Raw genomic sequence first — 16,880 nt, 5'->3', positions numbered from 1 at the left:
ATATAATATGATGTGAAATATAGTCAGGATATATAATGAATAGAATATATATATATTGGATAGTATATTCACCAAATCATGTTTGTTGACATGGTATATAAGACCGGATATATGTTATCCATATTTGTTTTATAAAATATATTGTGGAATATAAACAAGTAATTTCCAAAATTACCCTCATAATATATTTTAAATACCCATATTGCCCTTATGTCCATCAAAACCAAATTGTTCAAATTAGGAAAAACTAATGTAAATCAACAAATTAAAAATTCATATTATTTTTTATTTGAACAAATTAAATATTCGTATTAAATTCAATAATTTTTCAAAACAAAAAAAAAAAATTATATTAAACTAATGTCCACTGATAAAAAAATTTATATTATATTAAATTCAATAATTTTACCCCCCCCAAAAAAAACTAATATTCATTCTAAAAAATTTTATCTTACAAAATAATCATTAAATGAAAAAAAAAAACATCTTTATTCATTTATTCATCACAGATCATTATTCTTATAAAATAATCCAAGCCATTATAATTAAAAATAACCTTCATTCATTCTAAGTAAATGATAACATTTTTTTACAATAGATAACCTTCAACTTAATATATTAAGCATCATTCCAACAAAATTAAGCAATACTAATATTAAGCATACTTCAGCTTACTTACAACCCTAACAATTAGATTGAAACTAGGTACAAAAGCCATTTCTAGGGGATGTAAACCAGTTAGTCTGTCAAAATATTTCTAATCCTCCTAATTACTATGCAAAATAGGCACTACACATGTGCCTGAGGAGGAATAGCAATACTAATATTATAATATATAGATAGATATATGTCATTAGCCTACAGCAAACACACTTAAACACACCCAGCCAACAACAAATATACTCATTCCATTTTTTCTTCTTCAGGCAAGCTAAATAACAAATCAACCCTTTCAGCATCCTTCACAATAAGGGTAGCTGCTCTCAACCTGTCATTCGTGCTCAGTTGCAACTTGGCTAGTTCCCCATTAACCAACTTCCTAGCTTGAGACAAGTCTTGGGCATACCCAATCCTATGAGCAATTTCTTCCATGGTAGTGTTGGTTTTCTTGAAGAAGGAACCAAACTCAACAGCCATATCAACAAGACCCTTTGCAATACCTTCAGCTTCCCTAGCTCTTTTCTTAGAAGTTGTGCCTGAGCCACCTTGGTTGCATGGAGTCCCAGATGCTGATAAGGAACAATCAGGCAGATCAACAATTGGAGTGTAACACTCCTCTGTAGTTTGGTCCTCTTTTTCTAAGGCATCAACCATGTCAGCAAGTCCTTCAGCCAAGACTCTAGTGGCTCTATCCTTGCCAAAGAGAATTACCTAATCCTCGTAGTAAATAAAAGGTACATTTCTCATGCCCTTGGCATCTGGCTCCCTCTACAAAACAACATTTTTTCAAAATTTATATTCCTAGTTAATAAATAATGCAAAATGGTTAAGGTAAGTTTTTTACCTTGACATAGTTTTGCCAAACTTGGCCACTGTCGACCAAAATCATCTTCTTAGAGTCATCCCACCCAAAGCCACTCAAGCGAAGCATGTTAGTAAGCAAATTGTATTGTCTTCTCCAAAATTTGATCTTTGACTCGATATGAGGGGATGCACGAAGATCAGTTCCAGGAAAAGCCAATATGATAAGCTTCTCCAATTCAGAGTAAAATCCACACTTGAACTGACCATTGTCAGCCTTCCATTTTTCACTGAACAGATCCCTCATGGCTCGGATCAACACATCACACTCTTTCGGAGTCCACAGTCTACGACCTCTTGATGAGGAAGCAGTTGCCTTTCCTTTACCTTTTTTTCGACATCCACTAGTAACAGTTGTGTCATCCATACCTAACATGCAACCATTTTTAACAGAACAATAATTTTATTAAGACAACCAAACAAACACTCCTATTAAGTTATGTCTTCAACAAATAACTGAAACATAAAATAAGTTACATGTCTACATCATCCTATTAAGTTACAAGTCTCCAACTCACTACATAACATAAGTATTAAAAAACATTTACATCCAATGAAAATAGTACTTAATTTTACATCCTATTAGCTAACCACTCATTATACATTTGGTTAGCTAGAGTGTCCCTCCAATTACTCCATTGGTTAGATCCCTCAATTGTGTCAATGTACTCGTCCCCTATTTCTTGATTATTTGGCAATGTGTCATTTAAGCCTACCTCCAATGGATCCATAGGCATCTCACGTTTGATGAGATTGTGTAGAAGACAACAAGCTGTGATAATTCGACATTGGGTCTTGATTGGAAAATAGGAATATGTTCTTAATATTGCCCATCTAAGCTTTAGAAGACCAAAACATCTCTCTATTATGTTACAAGCCGCGGAGTGCTTCATATTGAAGAACTCCTCTGGATTAGTTGGGGCACCCCCTTCCCTCCAAGTGGACAAGTGGTAACGTTGTCCTCTATAAGGTGCTAAAAAGCCCTCCCCATTAGTATAGCCCGCATCAACTAGATAGTAGGAACCTGTAATAATGTAGGATTATATAATTACATAATCACATAATTTAAGTACAAGTCCAAAGGTTGTACATAGTAAAGATATTGTGAAATGCAGTTGTACCCGTTGGCACTCTCAACCCATTTGGTCTACTTATGGCATCTCTAAGTACTCTAGAATCTGAAGTGGAACCTTCCCATCCAGGTAAGACATATATGAACTGCATGTCATGGGAGCAAACACCCAAGACATTAGTCGCAATTTCACCATTTCTTGATCTATACCTTGCTTTATCTACTGCAGGAGCTAGCACTCTAACATAGGTGCTATCAAGTGCACCAAAACAATTCTACCAAAAATTACCAAAAATAAATTATTACTTATTATGAATATTATATCTTTTATCAAACATGAAGAATTACTAAAACTAGCTTTTACCTGAAACCACCTCCACCTATCATCAGTGCACCCAGCAGTTATTAGCTCAGGTGTCTTTAGTAAGACACCTTGCAGTCGAAGCACAGCCTTAAGGACATCATTGAAATACTTACTAACTATTTGACCAAACCTCATAAAATTAAATTTGATATTTTGATTTTTATGGTGGTGCCCAAGCACAGTCAAGAACATAGCAACCGTTTCCTCTAACACAACATATTTTGAATCTGACACACCCTTTGTTCTGATAAGCCTACATAACCGCAAAAATGTATGCATATTCATTCGTAGTTGTTCATGGCAATCTATGTCATTATCTCTGACCAACTTATTTAGGTGGTCAAGTTGTTGTTTGAAAGGATTAGGATTTCTACTTATTTTTCTCATAGCCTCAAATCTTTCCAGTGCAGCATGCAAAACGACTATATAAACTCCACAAGTATAATTCATGGATGATACAATATGTTGCAGGGCAACATAAGCCTTAATGAGGTCCCTCCTACCATCAAACCCTTTATTACTTGCCATCTATGAAAAGAAATAGTGCATAAGTAAATTAAATAACTAAAGCAATCAAATAGATAACTAAATCAATGCTAACTATTATTCACAACAGCTCCATGTAAACAATCAGATTATGTAAAATAAAATCGGATTCAATCAAAAATCAGTGGGTAAACTAACTTATTATGTAAACTAACTTTCCCAATATATAAAATCAGATTATTTATTATGTAAACTTATTATGTAAACTAACTTTCCCAACTCACTGGATATAAAATCTGATTATGTAAACTAACTTTATTTATTTTTATAATCTGGATATAAACTATTTATTTTTATAATCTGGATATAAACTAATTATGTAAACTAAATCTGATTATGTAAACTAACTTTATTTATTGATTATATAAAATCTAGATATAAAATCAGATTATCTTTAAACTATCTTTTCCAATATATAAAAATCTAATTATGTAAAAAAATCAAACTCTTCATAGATTATTTATTTTTTTTTAATGTCAAGAGTTTGATTCAATCAAATTCCTAGACTTTACATACAAAACAAATAAATTTTTATTGCTTGAATCAAAGCCCCAAATAAATAAATAAATAAATAAAACAGAGATATAAATCTGGTTCCAATAAAACAATGACACAGAGACAAGTTTTTACTAATTGAATCGAATTTGATTACAAAACAAACAAAGCCCTCTTCTGTTATTTCAGTAGGTTTACAAAACAAACAAAGCCCTCGAATTTGATTACAAAACAAACAAAGCCCTCTTTAGATTGAACAAAAAGTTCCAAAAAACAGTGGGTTTATTCCAAAAAGTGCCAAAAAGTTTCAAAAGTTCCAAATCAGTGGGTTTACAAATCAGTTTAAAAACTTTCTGTTATCTCAGTGGGTTTAGAAATCAAAGTTCCAAAAATAAATTTAGAAATCAGTGGGTTTAGAAATCAGTGGGTTTAGAAATCAAAGTTCCAAAAATCAATTTAGATTGAAACTTTCACAAGTTTTTAGCTCTCTTCTTTACGATTTTTGTTCCAAAAAATAGTGGGTTTATTCCAATCGATTTTTGTTAAAAATCGTACAAACAAAACCTAAAACCAGAAAATCAAAAAAAAAAAGAAGAAAGCAAGGTAGAGGGAAAAGATGATAATCACCGGAATGAAGTCTTGCCAACGGAAATCAGTCACAAAATTTAGCAGATCTACACGATGTAAACCAGAGCCTTTTTCTCTTCTGCTGGATGTATATGAGCTGCATATATTTTCTGAGCCCTAGTCTGTGTATATAAGATAGACGAGGGTGTATTGGACTTTTTAACTCATATCCCAGACGAGGGGATATGATATAACAGGGGGGGCTGGGATTGTATATCCTCCAAATTTGGAGGATATACAATCCGAAGGTATATTATATCCCCTTCAAACAAAATTTGCAAACATGGGATATGCGGGTCCCATTGAATATAATATCCAATTCCAATCTTCATATCCTGCAAACGAACAGGGCCTAAGGAGAGTTGGGTTTTGATTAATTTGGTGTCCTGATGTTGATAAATCCGGGAGTTGTAGTTTAATTTCTTTCATTCTCGTCCATTTTCTTGGCTACCAAATGGAAAATTATGGTCTCTTTGCTATATGACACATTTTTAAAGATTAAAATATTTGTTTCTTTCAATTTATTTATTTATTCCGTTTTGCATTGACTGTGTATACACTGCTGGAAATTTTACATTTAGTGGCGTTTAAAAAACGCCGCTATTAGTGTAAAAAACGCCGCTAATTCTTTTTGTGACGTTTTGTTCTAAACGTCGAAGATGCGGCCGTCGCTATAGCATTATGACGCTTTAAAAACGTCGCTAGAATTAGTATAGGCGGCGTTTTAAAAAACGCCGCCAAATGTGGTAGCTATGGTAAAAATGACGTCATCCGACATTTAGCGACGTTCAAAAAACGCCGCGATAGATTTTTCCTATTTTTTAAAATGACTGTTGACACTGTAGTGGCGTTTTGGAAAAACGCCATTATAGATTCTTTTTTTATTTTTTTTTTATTTTTAAATTGTGCTAATTTTGTTAGATTTAACTAAAAAACATAACTGTAATAAAGCTTAAAAATAATAATAATATGGATAAAACTTTACTGCTATTTTAATATATTGACTAAATTTAAGCAAACATTACATGACTATTTCTAAACCAAAATCAAACAACAAACGCAACCCAAAAAATAAAAGAAAAAAATATGTAAGCTGGGTGTACCATTTTTTTATTTTTAGTCATGCCAATTCACGTGAGATTGTATCAGAACTTCCTTTATCCTCTTTCACATCAACAGAATGTGTTGCCTCATAGTATTGTTCTTCTGGTACTTCTCTTGAAGTCCCCTCATTGTTTTGCAATGGCACTGACCTTGAACTGCCCTCACCACTCTGTTTTGTAATGGCACTGACCATGAGCTGCCCTCACTACTCTGTCTTTGTAGTGGCACTGTTCTTGAACTGCCCTCACTGCTCTATTTCTGTGATCGCACTTCCCTGGAGGAAGTGCCCTCCCGAGTTCTTCATCTCTTCATTCAACTTCTTCCCCAAGTGAACTTCTCTAAAAGACTCAGTCTCTCTTTCATGTTCCAAATTAGGGATTCCCTCCCCCTCTCTCACTTCATTTGAATCAGGACTACTAGCAACTGACCCAAAATCTCAAGAAGGCTTAGTAGATTGGAATTGAGTAATATCTAGGCTGTGGTATTATTCACCTTGAGGATGAAATTGAGTAATATCTAGGCTGCAAGCATGGGGCAACTGATGCGAAGAAAACACCAAGTGGAGGCTTGGTTGATGAGAATTCTGCCATAATCTCAAGAAGGCTTCGCTGACTTGCAACTACCTATTGTGTATATTCATCCTGTAGATAGGAAAGATAGCGTTAAAAACCACTTTATTATGAAAACTCTGAACTAAAAAATTGCAAACCTTTCCAGCAGGAGATGCAAGATGCCTCAATCGCTCGGCTTCACTTGGATCAGAAGCATGAGCTGCCAGGGCAAGTAATGCAGACTGGAAAACACATACATTTAACAAATTAGTTAATGAGAGTTCACATATATAATATTATGAGCAACACACAACTAAACAAAGGAAGTGAAGAAAGATAAATGAACAAAGTTGATTTATCTGTGTGAATGGAGAAATTTGTATATGGTGATAAATCCATTAACCTTTGAGCTTCCTCCACAATGTCAATCACATTCTCACAGTACACGCCGACATAGTTTCATATCTGTGGACAAAGGAAGTGAAGAAAGATAAATGAACAAAGTTGATTCATCATTAAATGCATGCTTTTTCTAATCCAATTTGTTTTAAATTTATAGAGCAGACATTTTCCATTTAAAGCTAAAGCAAAATCCAATTGACAATTTGCTTACCAAAAATAAATAATAGTAGTAAGTCGACAGAATTTGTCATCACCTTATTCCAAATATACATCCATAATTAAGTGAATTAGAATTGCGACTTACGCAAGTCCAGTTCCAGCAATGTCAAATTCCAGATGGGTGCAAGATCGATCAGAGGCAGCCGTATGAAGCTCCTTTTTCACAGCTACATTAGACCTTAATTCCAAGATAAAATATTTGTTAGGTTGCAGAAACAAAAGCATAAAATTAACTGGCAATAGAAAAATTCAGGATTTAAAACATTCTTTTGGTACCTGCATGGATGTTGTGCATCATGAACAGCATGACCATTTGACATACTCATGCTCTTGTCCAATATTGATGCATCTGTGCTGTCATGATATACCACACGATATTCCAACACAGCAGCAGTGTAAGGAGTTGCAACAGTTGAACTGTCATCATCCTTAAGCAACTGATCTAACTCGGGCCAAAGTAGCTATGCAAATAGTGCAGTAAACATGTATATTTGCCTATGGTAACAGAAATTACAAGAAACTAGGACTAAAATATTATTACAACGCATGTTTCAAACAGAAGGCAATAGCATGCATGGTTAGGACTAAATACAATGGTAACATTCAACAGTTTATAGAGATGTAAGACACCACAATTTATCAAAAAAATACAATGGTAATCGAATATGTTACCATAATACAATGATACTCACCAGTTGTCTCCTTGGAAGTAGGTTAATGAGAGTTCACATAATACAATGGTAATCGAATATGTTACCATAATACAATGATACAACTGGTGAGCTACCCAACTAAGAAACCTACTTCCAAGGAGACAACTGGTGAGTATCCAATATGTTTTTGAGCTGCAGAGCAGTTAAACGTACTTGTGCGCAATGCTAATCGAACAACACCATGCAATGATGCAGAACTGTTAAGCTTTGTGGAGGCCATTTTTGCATGCATCCATTTAACAAGCAAAACAGTATACCAGACCAATGTAGCTGGAAGTTTTATCATGGGTCTGTAAACAGAAGAGGGGAAATTAAGTTCAGGGAGCAATATGAGAAAACCATCATAATCATTCAAAAAGAAAAATGAGGTCAATATGGATTTGTCATTGCTTCAGTAAATATTCTAGCATGATGGCATTTTTCAAAAAGGAAATGGCTAGTCAGAAGAGCAACAGTAGACAAATATAAAAATGTTGCTTATGTGTTACAAGCAATTAGGCACAATCTTTAAAAGCTATGCAAATATTGAGTCAAACAATGATTGAGACCGCATAACATCGTCCATTGAGCAGTTTAACCCACATAGATGCGATATTAGCTTGTATATGAAAGGACCTCCAGCTAATAAAATAATAATACTAAGAACAACATTTTAAAAATAAATAATAATAATAACAAATAGAAAGACAGAGGAAGAAGGGTTCCCACAGAAGAAAAAAGAAAGTTTAATAGGGAAATCAAGACACATTGATGGTTGGTTCAATTACAAAAATACATAAAATAAAATAAAAAATTAACAGGGAAGGTGATAGCATATTTAAAAATCCAACAACCATGTGAATATAAATTCCAAAATGCATGGGCAGCTTTCAAAATCATCGTCACAATGCAAATTCTCTTACAACAGAGTTTATTCCCCAAACAATCCGCACCCACCCCCCAGTCTGGAAAAACAACACATTAAACAATCAATTCATTACCTCTGGTAACCTAGGTCGTCCAATATGCGAGAGACAAATCCCAGAACTTCACTGGCTCAAGATTTGTGATGAAAATGCCTGCAAATTATCATAAAAGAATTTTCTCCTTTTCCATAAATCTAACTAAAATTTAAAACAGGAAAAAAATAAACTGAAATGAGAAACTTGTGTTGCGGAACTGTTGTCAATTAGTCGCTTGACTTTGCACTCTTGGCAAGCATTGATGACATTTTTTGCACCTGAATGAGAAATCCAACAGTAAGCAATCATGATTGCCTCTTAAGGCTTCACTGCCCAAAAAGCTCACTTAACAAGACTAAATATTAAAATCAGAGCATTAACCTTGAACAATGAGAACGTATTGGAGAACATAGCCTGACTGTATTGATTGACTCTAGAGGTTTCTATATTCCCAAAATAAATTTTAAAATCACAAATGCTCATAGTGACTAAGCTTGCAAGTTGCAATTTTGGACTTCTTTTTATTATGTTTTAAAAATGGCATATAATTGCAAAGAAAAGAAGTTATGATGGCTTATCTGCAAATAACAAAACCTGTGTGTAAATGGAGCACAAAACCTGTGTGTAAATGGCGGATAAAAGAAAGTACAACAGTGATACATCATTATATAAAGGTACGTACACACATATAGACAGACATGTATATAAATAACTGCACAATGCATAAAGAAAGAAAGAAAGGTAAGGAAACAAAGACTGTAAAAGATATAGTAAACAGAGAAGGGAGTTATTTCAGCAACAAAACTAATTGGCATACACAAGGACAATAATACAAGTATAACCTCTACTCAACTGAACCTATTACAATCATTCAGCCAAATAATCTTCTTATTTTTTCTACTCAACAAAACTAGTATTTGTAACCATTGGCTTAATCTCCCACTGTTCATTCTGCACATTGCTACTGAGGTCATCATCAGCATACAAAAATTACATTCAAAAAAATAAAATTTAGAAAAGAAAAAAAAGAAAAACAGAGCATACCATCTAGAATCATCATTAATGATAAAAAAAATAAACTGCTAAACCATGTATATTATGGAGAAAACTTTACCTTTTCAGTTACGAGGAAAAAATGTGAATACACGAAAGGAATCTAGCAAACAACCTTGGACATTGGGAAAAAAAAAAACAAAAACAAAAACAAAGCAAAACATGTGATTTTCACAACATTTTTACCAATGCATATCTATGTTATAGATGTCCAGTACCATCATCACATATCTACAGATAAGATAGATATGCACACATAAGTTCTTGTGTATATAGTAGTCTAGTCTGCAACTACAATCGCCATCACCCTCTTTCTTTATTTATCACACACAGTGTCCTATCATTTATTTATCTAACTCTTACATTGTTATTGACACGTTACATAATCAACCAAATCCTAATTATTAAACATGATCACTATGTAATTACTTGTCTGCATTACTATGGGCTGCCCATCCACATTTTGGTAGCACTTCAATGCTTTAGATCTGCTCCCAACCAGCTGTCATAAATTTTGGTGGTGTTTGTACCAATGTCTCTAATCATGTGTCTCTATCTGTCCAAAAACCTCAATGGAAAAACAAATTAATTAACATAATTTACTCTAAAAAGGTGATAGTATGTCAACAAACAGATAAAAAGTGTTTTTTATACAAAGCTGGGGTCAAAATCAAAACAGAACTACATAGATAGAGACGAATAAATAAGCATATCAAATTACACATTGTAAAAAACTGACCACTATCCATGGTAGTTGGGAGCATTAGCCTAAGAACAGACCTATGGTTTGGCATTATTTTCACAAATTTAATGGGGTTGAGTTTAAGTTCTACATTAAAAGCTACCAGATTAAATGACACTGAAATAGCTACAAAAAAAATTATATTATTAATTCAGAGCTACTTGTCATTTGCAAGATTCCAAGCTTCTTGTCTCAGTTCTGGGGATGTCTCAAGGGCTGCAAGATAGTTTGATATAAATTTATGAGGATGTTCAACATGGCAAATGAAACCCATCTCCTTCAGTATATGCCTCTCTGTTCTATTCAGGTCCATCTTCAACTCTGCATATTTCAGTAGATGCCACTTGCATTACACAAGCAAATCTGTGAATGACCATGTATAAATCAATAAAATTCCTTTTGTCATCCCACCCTAACCTTAGACAATCATAGAACATAAGCAAAAACATATCTGAAATTAATAATAATCTATCTTGCTAATAATCTGTTAAACATCTTATCTTTGGCACAAAACCGGTCGTCAATCTAAGCACTAATCCTTGTTTAAGAAAACACAACAAAACCAATGATGATTAATGTTCTTCAAAGATGTCTTACATAAACATATAAAACTATATAAACACACATATGTAGTGAGATCATCAAATAAAGAGAAGAATAGAGAAAAAGGAAGAGAAAAACATTGAAAATTTCTTAGCTGCCTATTGTGGAACAAACAAGAAAATCTATTTGAATCAAATACAACTATAGATCAAAACTATTGAACCTGAATACCTGAGAACTAAAAAATATAAAACAACCATACCTGAGAGAAACATAACCCTAGATCAGATCCAAATCATCCAAACCAAGCTCGAGCCATCGTTTATGGAAGAGATGAGAACCTAGATCGCTGATGAAAATCGAAACCTAAGCAAGAGTTTATTTAAATGGAACACAGATCCAGATCGTTACTATGTAGTGATGAAAACCTCTGAATCTTGAGTTCACTCACAGCAAGTCTAGATCAGACTCGATGAATAACAAGCCCTATAATGAAAATCAAAACCCTAATCAAATGTAAATACAATAATTTTCAATAATAAATTTGAACATATATGAAAACTAGTAAATCAAATACAAGATTGTTACCATGAAAGCTCCATATCTCAAGTGAACTCAGCAACTCCAAATCACGAGCGATTGGATACCTGAATCCATGAAAAACGAAGACCTAGATCGGTAAAGATTAAGGGAAATTGAAAAATCTCGAAGGGAAATCGAAAAATCTCGAAGGAAAATATTAAATCCTAAGCCCTAGTGCACAAATTGAAATCAAGATCCAGATTGAACAAGAAATCATTGAGATTAGAAGCATCAATCTCTCTGTAGATCTATAAACTCCAAGAAGTCTACATTGCTGGTTGCATCCACAGCTCCTTAATTAGGGCTAGTGAGAGAGAACCACTTTAGAGAGAGAGAGAGAGAGAGAGAGCCATTTGGAAATGTTTGAATAGATATGGTTAAGCCTCTGTGAAGTTAAAATAGACTTGTCTCATTGAGACAATCAAAAGGGCATCCTATTAATTTAGGTGATATCACTCTTTGTGTCTGCCATTGAAATGTATCCCAACGTTTTTAAAAGCGTCTTGATAGAAGCGCCACCATAAGCAACTTTTTTTGTAGTGATATGCCTAGCATACATTAATTGAAAAACATACAGTACTACAATTGTTGTACACTGTGCACTGTTTATGAAGTTTATACATTATTTTCTCAATGCACTAAATAATGGTAGTTTGAGATAAACTATTGGTAATTTTGTATTTGTTCATTGGCAAATTTGATTACCTTTTGGATTGTTGACATTCTTTTCATAATGTGGTGTCACCTTTCATCTTTCTGGAAAGTACCAATCGTTAGACATTTTTTTCTATTTATTTGTTGGGCTGTATTGGTTTGGTTATTTATTTTTTTTAAAAGGATGGTTATGTGTAAGGATGTGTCAAAAATTAGATATCTCGCACCAACTCAGCTTGTGTGGTTTGATAAGGTGAGTGAGTTGGATTGGATTGGTTAGATGATAAAATTAACTGATGTTAGGCTGTTGGTTAAAATTTATTAATTCCATATAATTTTATATGAGTTCCTGCTATATTTTTATTTCAATTAGTAGGAACTCGTACAAAATTATATAGAATTAATAAATTTTAACAAACAACCTAACTGATCAGTCAATTTTATCACTTAACTAGTCTAACCTAGCCTGAATTGGTGCGTGATGTCTAGTTTTTTGGCACACATCTATATATAACCATCCTTCTAAAAAAAAAAAAAAACATACCAACACCAACAAATATAAAGAAAAAAAAAGGAAGAGAGAGAAATTGTCGAGACATCAATTTTATTGCTTAATCAATTTAATTCAAGTTGAATGAAATGTCTAATTTTTTTGACATATTCTTAAACATAATCATCTTTTTCAATAAAAAAAAAAAAAAAAAAAACCAAGCAAACCAATACCCAACAAATTAATTAAAAAAAAAAAAAAAAACAAAGGCGCCTAGCATCGCCGTTTTCATTATTAGTAGTGATTATTGAATGAAAAGTGTCAAGCTATACCAGGCCATTGCTCGCGGATATTTTTGCATCACCATCACATTTTGAAAATTGGGCCGCACGTGGAAAACAATAAATAAATAAAAAATCGGCGGCCGCAAATTTTGTAAGGCGACAGTGAGTCAGGGCCAAGTGGGGTCCATGGGCTTCAATCTCAATCAATCATCATGCCTAGGGCGAGACGTGTCCACTGGGGTTGACAGTCTTGTCGACATTAACCAACTGACGTTCTGTTAGTTTGGTTGTTTCACGTAGGATCTTCTAGAATGATTTTTTTTTTTTTAAATTTTTTAAAGTGGTGTATTATGTAGTTAAAATTTAATATTAAAAAAAAAACTCTAAAGAATTTTTGCTCTGGTTGTTTTGGATAAACCAAAAAAAATTAAATAAAAAATTAACAAAATTGTTTTGGAATTCTAAAACAAGTGTTTTACAGTAATGATTTAAATCATTAATTTTGATGTTTTAATAGAACAGTAATGATATGACAATAAATAAAAAAAATAATTAAGATCAAAATATCACATCAATATAGGTAGAGTTGACTGTCAACTCATTAAAACTATTTTTAGAGTTAAAAAATTAAAACTTCAAAATATTTTTTTAGTATTTTAATGGATGGGACTCATTTATAATATGATTTATTTTTCATTTATTTTTATTTTTTTGGTTGGCACCTGCCAACCGTGTAGACCTAGGTTAAAACTCAACTGATAAAATTCTATATCACGGTTGAAAAAATAGGGGCGTTCTTGGGCAAATCTATTCTATCACTTGTTTGGGGTATATTATTTTAGTTAGCTTTGGTTTCGCGATTATTTTGGGATTAAAAAAAATATAAATGATAAAATAAATTAAATAAATTAGTAAGATAAAATATTAAATTTAATTTATAATTATTATACTTTTTTATTTACAATACTTAAAAAAATCAAAAATTTAAACCAAGCGAGGCTAAAAAGGCTCAACACAAAAAAATTGATTATATTAGTCAATGTCAAACGAAACTTTAGTTATTAATTTTTTAAATAAAATACTATAAAAAAGTAAGGAGAGTGATATAGGCTTGGTTTGGGAAGTGGGTTGGCTTTTTGGCTTTTTGGTTTTTTTGGCTATTTTAGCCTGGGCTAAAAAGCTTGGTTTGGGAAGAGCTTTTTGGCTTTTTGGCTTTTTTGACTTTTTTGTGAGAGAAGAATGTAATGATTATGGGTTGGATGTGATGTTTTGTTTGTTATGGCTAAAATAGCCTATTTTGTTTTTTGTGGCTAAAATAGCCAAAAAAGCCTGAAAACTAACTTGCCAAACAGAGGCATAATAGAATGTTTTGTTTTATTTGTTATTTTAGCTCGGATGATATATTTTAGCACTCTAAAATCTCGTTGTTTGGCTCCATAAAAGGGTGAGGATTAGGAGTATGATAAAATTAAGTGAGAAAATTATTAGTGTGGTGGAAGAATTAGGTTGGAGATGTAGAATACAAAATATTTGTTTGTATACCACTGAATTAGTAATACTATAAATAGTATTAATATATAAAATTAATATATTTTAATTTTTAGTATTTTTTAATATAATAATAATAATTATTTTTATAGTTTCTAAGTCCACTTAGACACTTACAAAAAATATAAATTTTGCATAAAAATTATTTAAAAAATTACTAAATAAAAATATATATAAATCATATTTTTATAGTATTTATTAAAAAATTTGAATATTTATTTCACAAATAAATTATTGGAAAAAAAAATATTAAAAATATTTTAATCCATTTTATTTAATATTTTAATTCATTAATTCTATCATTAGATTTCTAATCCCACATATTTTCCAACCATGCTAGTCCAACCAAGAAGGGGGATTGTTAGTTTTTTTGGAGTGTTAATCCCATCACAACCTTTCACAACCAAACACTCTCTATATGGTCCTCCCTCACTATTAATTCAATCCTTTCACTCATGGAGCCAAACAAACATGACCTAAGGTTTATTTAAAATATGAATTGCCTCATATAGTTTGAAAAATTACAAATACTCATGTGTTATAATTTTTTATTTAACAAAATTAATTGAAAACATTAATAAATGCTCTCCTATACAATAATAAAATTACGTAAATTATTATTTGATATAAATTTATGATATCATTAAAAACTATTAATTGACTTTATCATTTATTAATTAAATGGGCCATTTGTTATAAAATTTGAAACTTTAAGGCACATGATGTAATTTTCATTATAGGGGACAAATCCTATTTTAAACAAATATCAGAGGGTGCATTTATAATTTATCCTAATATTTATTGGTTAAATTTGTAAGCCTCAATAATTTTTGTTAAAATTTTAAAGAATTACTTGCTATGTGTTAAGTAATAAATGACGTAGAGTAATATTTTAAGGCTACTAAGGTTTTGTTTGGCTTTATAGGGTGGGTTGGATTGGGTTGAGATTAAATTAGTCACTAAAAGACAAAATCGACTAAAAAGTTAAAAAGATAAAATGTCACATACAAATTATAATTATTTTTCTTTTTCTCAAACAAAAGTTAAAAAAGCCAACCCAAATGAATTTTTTAATCCTAACTCCAAAAAGCCAACTATTTTTTTTTTTACCAAACAACTGAGTATTCACTTCAATTAAATACCATGTACATTTGTTATGAATTTTGTTAATGTGTTGTCATGACCTCCATTCCGCCCCTAGTAGAATGGTGCTGTGATGACCAGCAATCTGAGATTATCAAAGGCCAACTTATAAAGATTTACACAAATAGAGTATACATATAGGGCTTACATGTGCGGAAGCATAAATTTAAATCTAATTAGTTCATAAGAGCTGTGCATAGATTAAATGGAACGACATACATCTAATCATGATTTTATAACTTGGATACAAAGTAAAATAAAGTACATATTACATCTTGATCAAAAGGCTTCTCAAGCCCAAACATACAAACAATTGATTTACAAAACTAAGAAGAATGATCTTCAAGATGCTACAAAAACAAGAACCAAAACATCTTCCAAATAAAGCATTGGTGACACCGTCTTCTTGATCATCACCTACATATATATATATATATATATAAGGGAGAGTGGTGAGCTGAAAGCTCAGTGAATGATATAAGTAATAAAGGTTTGAATGAATGATATCCGAGATCTTTATCAAAACATTATATGTCATAGCTTGTAAATCATGGAATGAACCAAGTTCATCAATCAAAGTCTTTCAAAACTTCTTGGGATGTTCGCTAACATCTACATAATACCAAGGAATGACATTCTTGACAAAACAAATGAATAATCGACCCGGAATCAAAAGCACACCCATTCATAACCGTCGGTGGCAAATGAGATATCTCAAACGTGGGTAAAACATGAATTAACGTCCCCTAGCATGAAAGGACCTTTCAAGAATGTCATCAAAACAAAGATAATACTTGATACAAAAGCTAATGGATAACCATTCACACTTGATCAAATACTTTTCTAAAACAAAGCAAAGCTTTTATCCAAAACCTCATAACATAGCTTTATTAAAAATACCACTCACAATAGCTCTTCGGATGTTAGGATTAAGACAAGGATCCAAGACCTACAATCACATAGCAAAGTTCACTGAATGCATTTCATAGAAGGCAAGAAGAGATGCTCAATGATAGTTATGCAATGCACTCTCTAAACAGTTTCAAATGAGTAAAATAGATCCCGTCATTTTCTTTCCAAAACCATGTCAAAACAAAGCAAAACATGTGCTGGGAGTTAAATCAATGTTTTTTTTCTTGGAAAAGCATGCTGGGTACAAACCAGGTCTCAGAATGGATGTATAGAGATGAGCTAGACCGAAATGGCCTAGCTGGGTGAACTCAGGAGGTCTTGGCCGAGGTTCCACACCTCTTGGCCGAGGTGTGGTCTCCTTGGCCTAGGTGTGA

General features: G+C 32.4%; 2 protein-coding genes, 1 long non-coding RNA gene and 1 pseudogene across 4 annotated transcripts; all 4 read right to left on the bottom strand.

The window, feature by feature from the left end:
* Window positions 1-539: 539 nt before the first annotated feature.
* Window positions 540-4,979, bottom strand: LOC145813401 (uncharacterized). The gene is made up of 3 exons (XM_082908725.1): window positions 4,626-4,979; window positions 1,505-1,890; window positions 540-1,428 (listed from the first exon to the last, which is right to left on the bottom strand). The coding sequence occupies exon 3, from the start codon at window positions 1,312-1,314 to the stop codon at window positions 904-906; it is 411 nt and encodes a 136-aa protein (XP_082764851.1). The 5' UTR covers window positions 1,315-1,428; window positions 1,505-1,890; window positions 4,626-4,979; the 3' UTR covers window positions 540-903.
* On the bottom strand, window positions 1,372-3,485 carry LOC145813049 (uncharacterized). The gene is made up of 5 exons (XM_082908311.1): window positions 2,958-3,485; window positions 2,643-2,868; window positions 2,156-2,545; window positions 1,505-1,890; window positions 1,372-1,428 (listed from the first exon to the last, which is right to left on the bottom strand). The coding sequence occupies exons 1-5, from the start codon at window positions 3,483-3,485 to the stop codon at window positions 1,372-1,374; spliced, it is 1,587 nt and encodes a 528-aa protein (XP_082764437.1).
* Window positions 4,980-6,099: 1,120 nt separating the features above from the next.
* LOC145813670 (NADPH--cytochrome P450 reductase 1-like) lies at window positions 6,100-8,715 on the bottom strand (annotated as a pseudogene). The gene is made up of 7 exons (XR_014356880.1): window positions 8,595-8,715; window positions 7,768-7,904; window positions 7,178-7,343; window positions 6,980-7,079; window positions 6,590-6,745; window positions 6,439-6,522; window positions 6,100-6,370 (listed from the first exon to the last, which is right to left on the bottom strand). The product of XR_014356880.1 is annotated as an NADPH--cytochrome P450 reductase 1-like (transcript).
* Window positions 8,716-10,231: 1,516 nt separating this feature from the next.
* LOC114262185 (uncharacterized) lies at window positions 10,232-11,818 on the bottom strand. Its single transcript, XR_014356255.1, has 3 exons — window positions 11,482-11,818; window positions 11,156-11,379; window positions 10,232-10,713 (listed from the first exon to the last, which is right to left on the bottom strand). It is a non-coding gene; the product is annotated as an uncharacterized LOC114262185 (long non-coding RNA).
* Window positions 11,819-16,880: the final 5,062 nt, after the last annotated feature.

The sequence above is a fragment of the Camellia sinensis genome, chromosome 15 (genome assembly GCF_055761805.1).
Source record: "Camellia sinensis isolate YWXY chromosome 15, ASM5576180v1, whole genome shotgun sequence".
Lineage (NCBI taxonomy): Eukaryota > Viridiplantae > Streptophyta > Magnoliopsida > Ericales > Theaceae > Camellia > Camellia sinensis.
Note: the sequence above shows the minus strand (reverse complement) of the source record. Positions and strands in the feature narration are given on the sequence as shown.

Coding starts and splice junctions, on each gene's coding strand:
- LOC145813401 (XM_082908725.1), bottom strand. CDS start 1,314: ATGGTTGATGCCTTAGAAAAAGAGGACCAAACTACAGAGGAGTGTTAC.
- LOC145813049 (XM_082908311.1), bottom strand. CDS start 3,485: ATGGCAAGTAATAAAGGGTTTGATGGTAGGAGGGACCTCATTAAGGCT. Junction 2,546..2,642: donor TGGGTTGAGAGTGCCAACGG/GTACAACTGCAT, acceptor ACATTATTACAG/GTTCCTACTATCTAGTTGAT. Junction 1,429..1,504: donor TTTGGCAAAACTATGTCAAG/GTAAAAAACTTA, acceptor GTTGTTTTGTAG/AGGGAGCCAGATGCCAAGGG.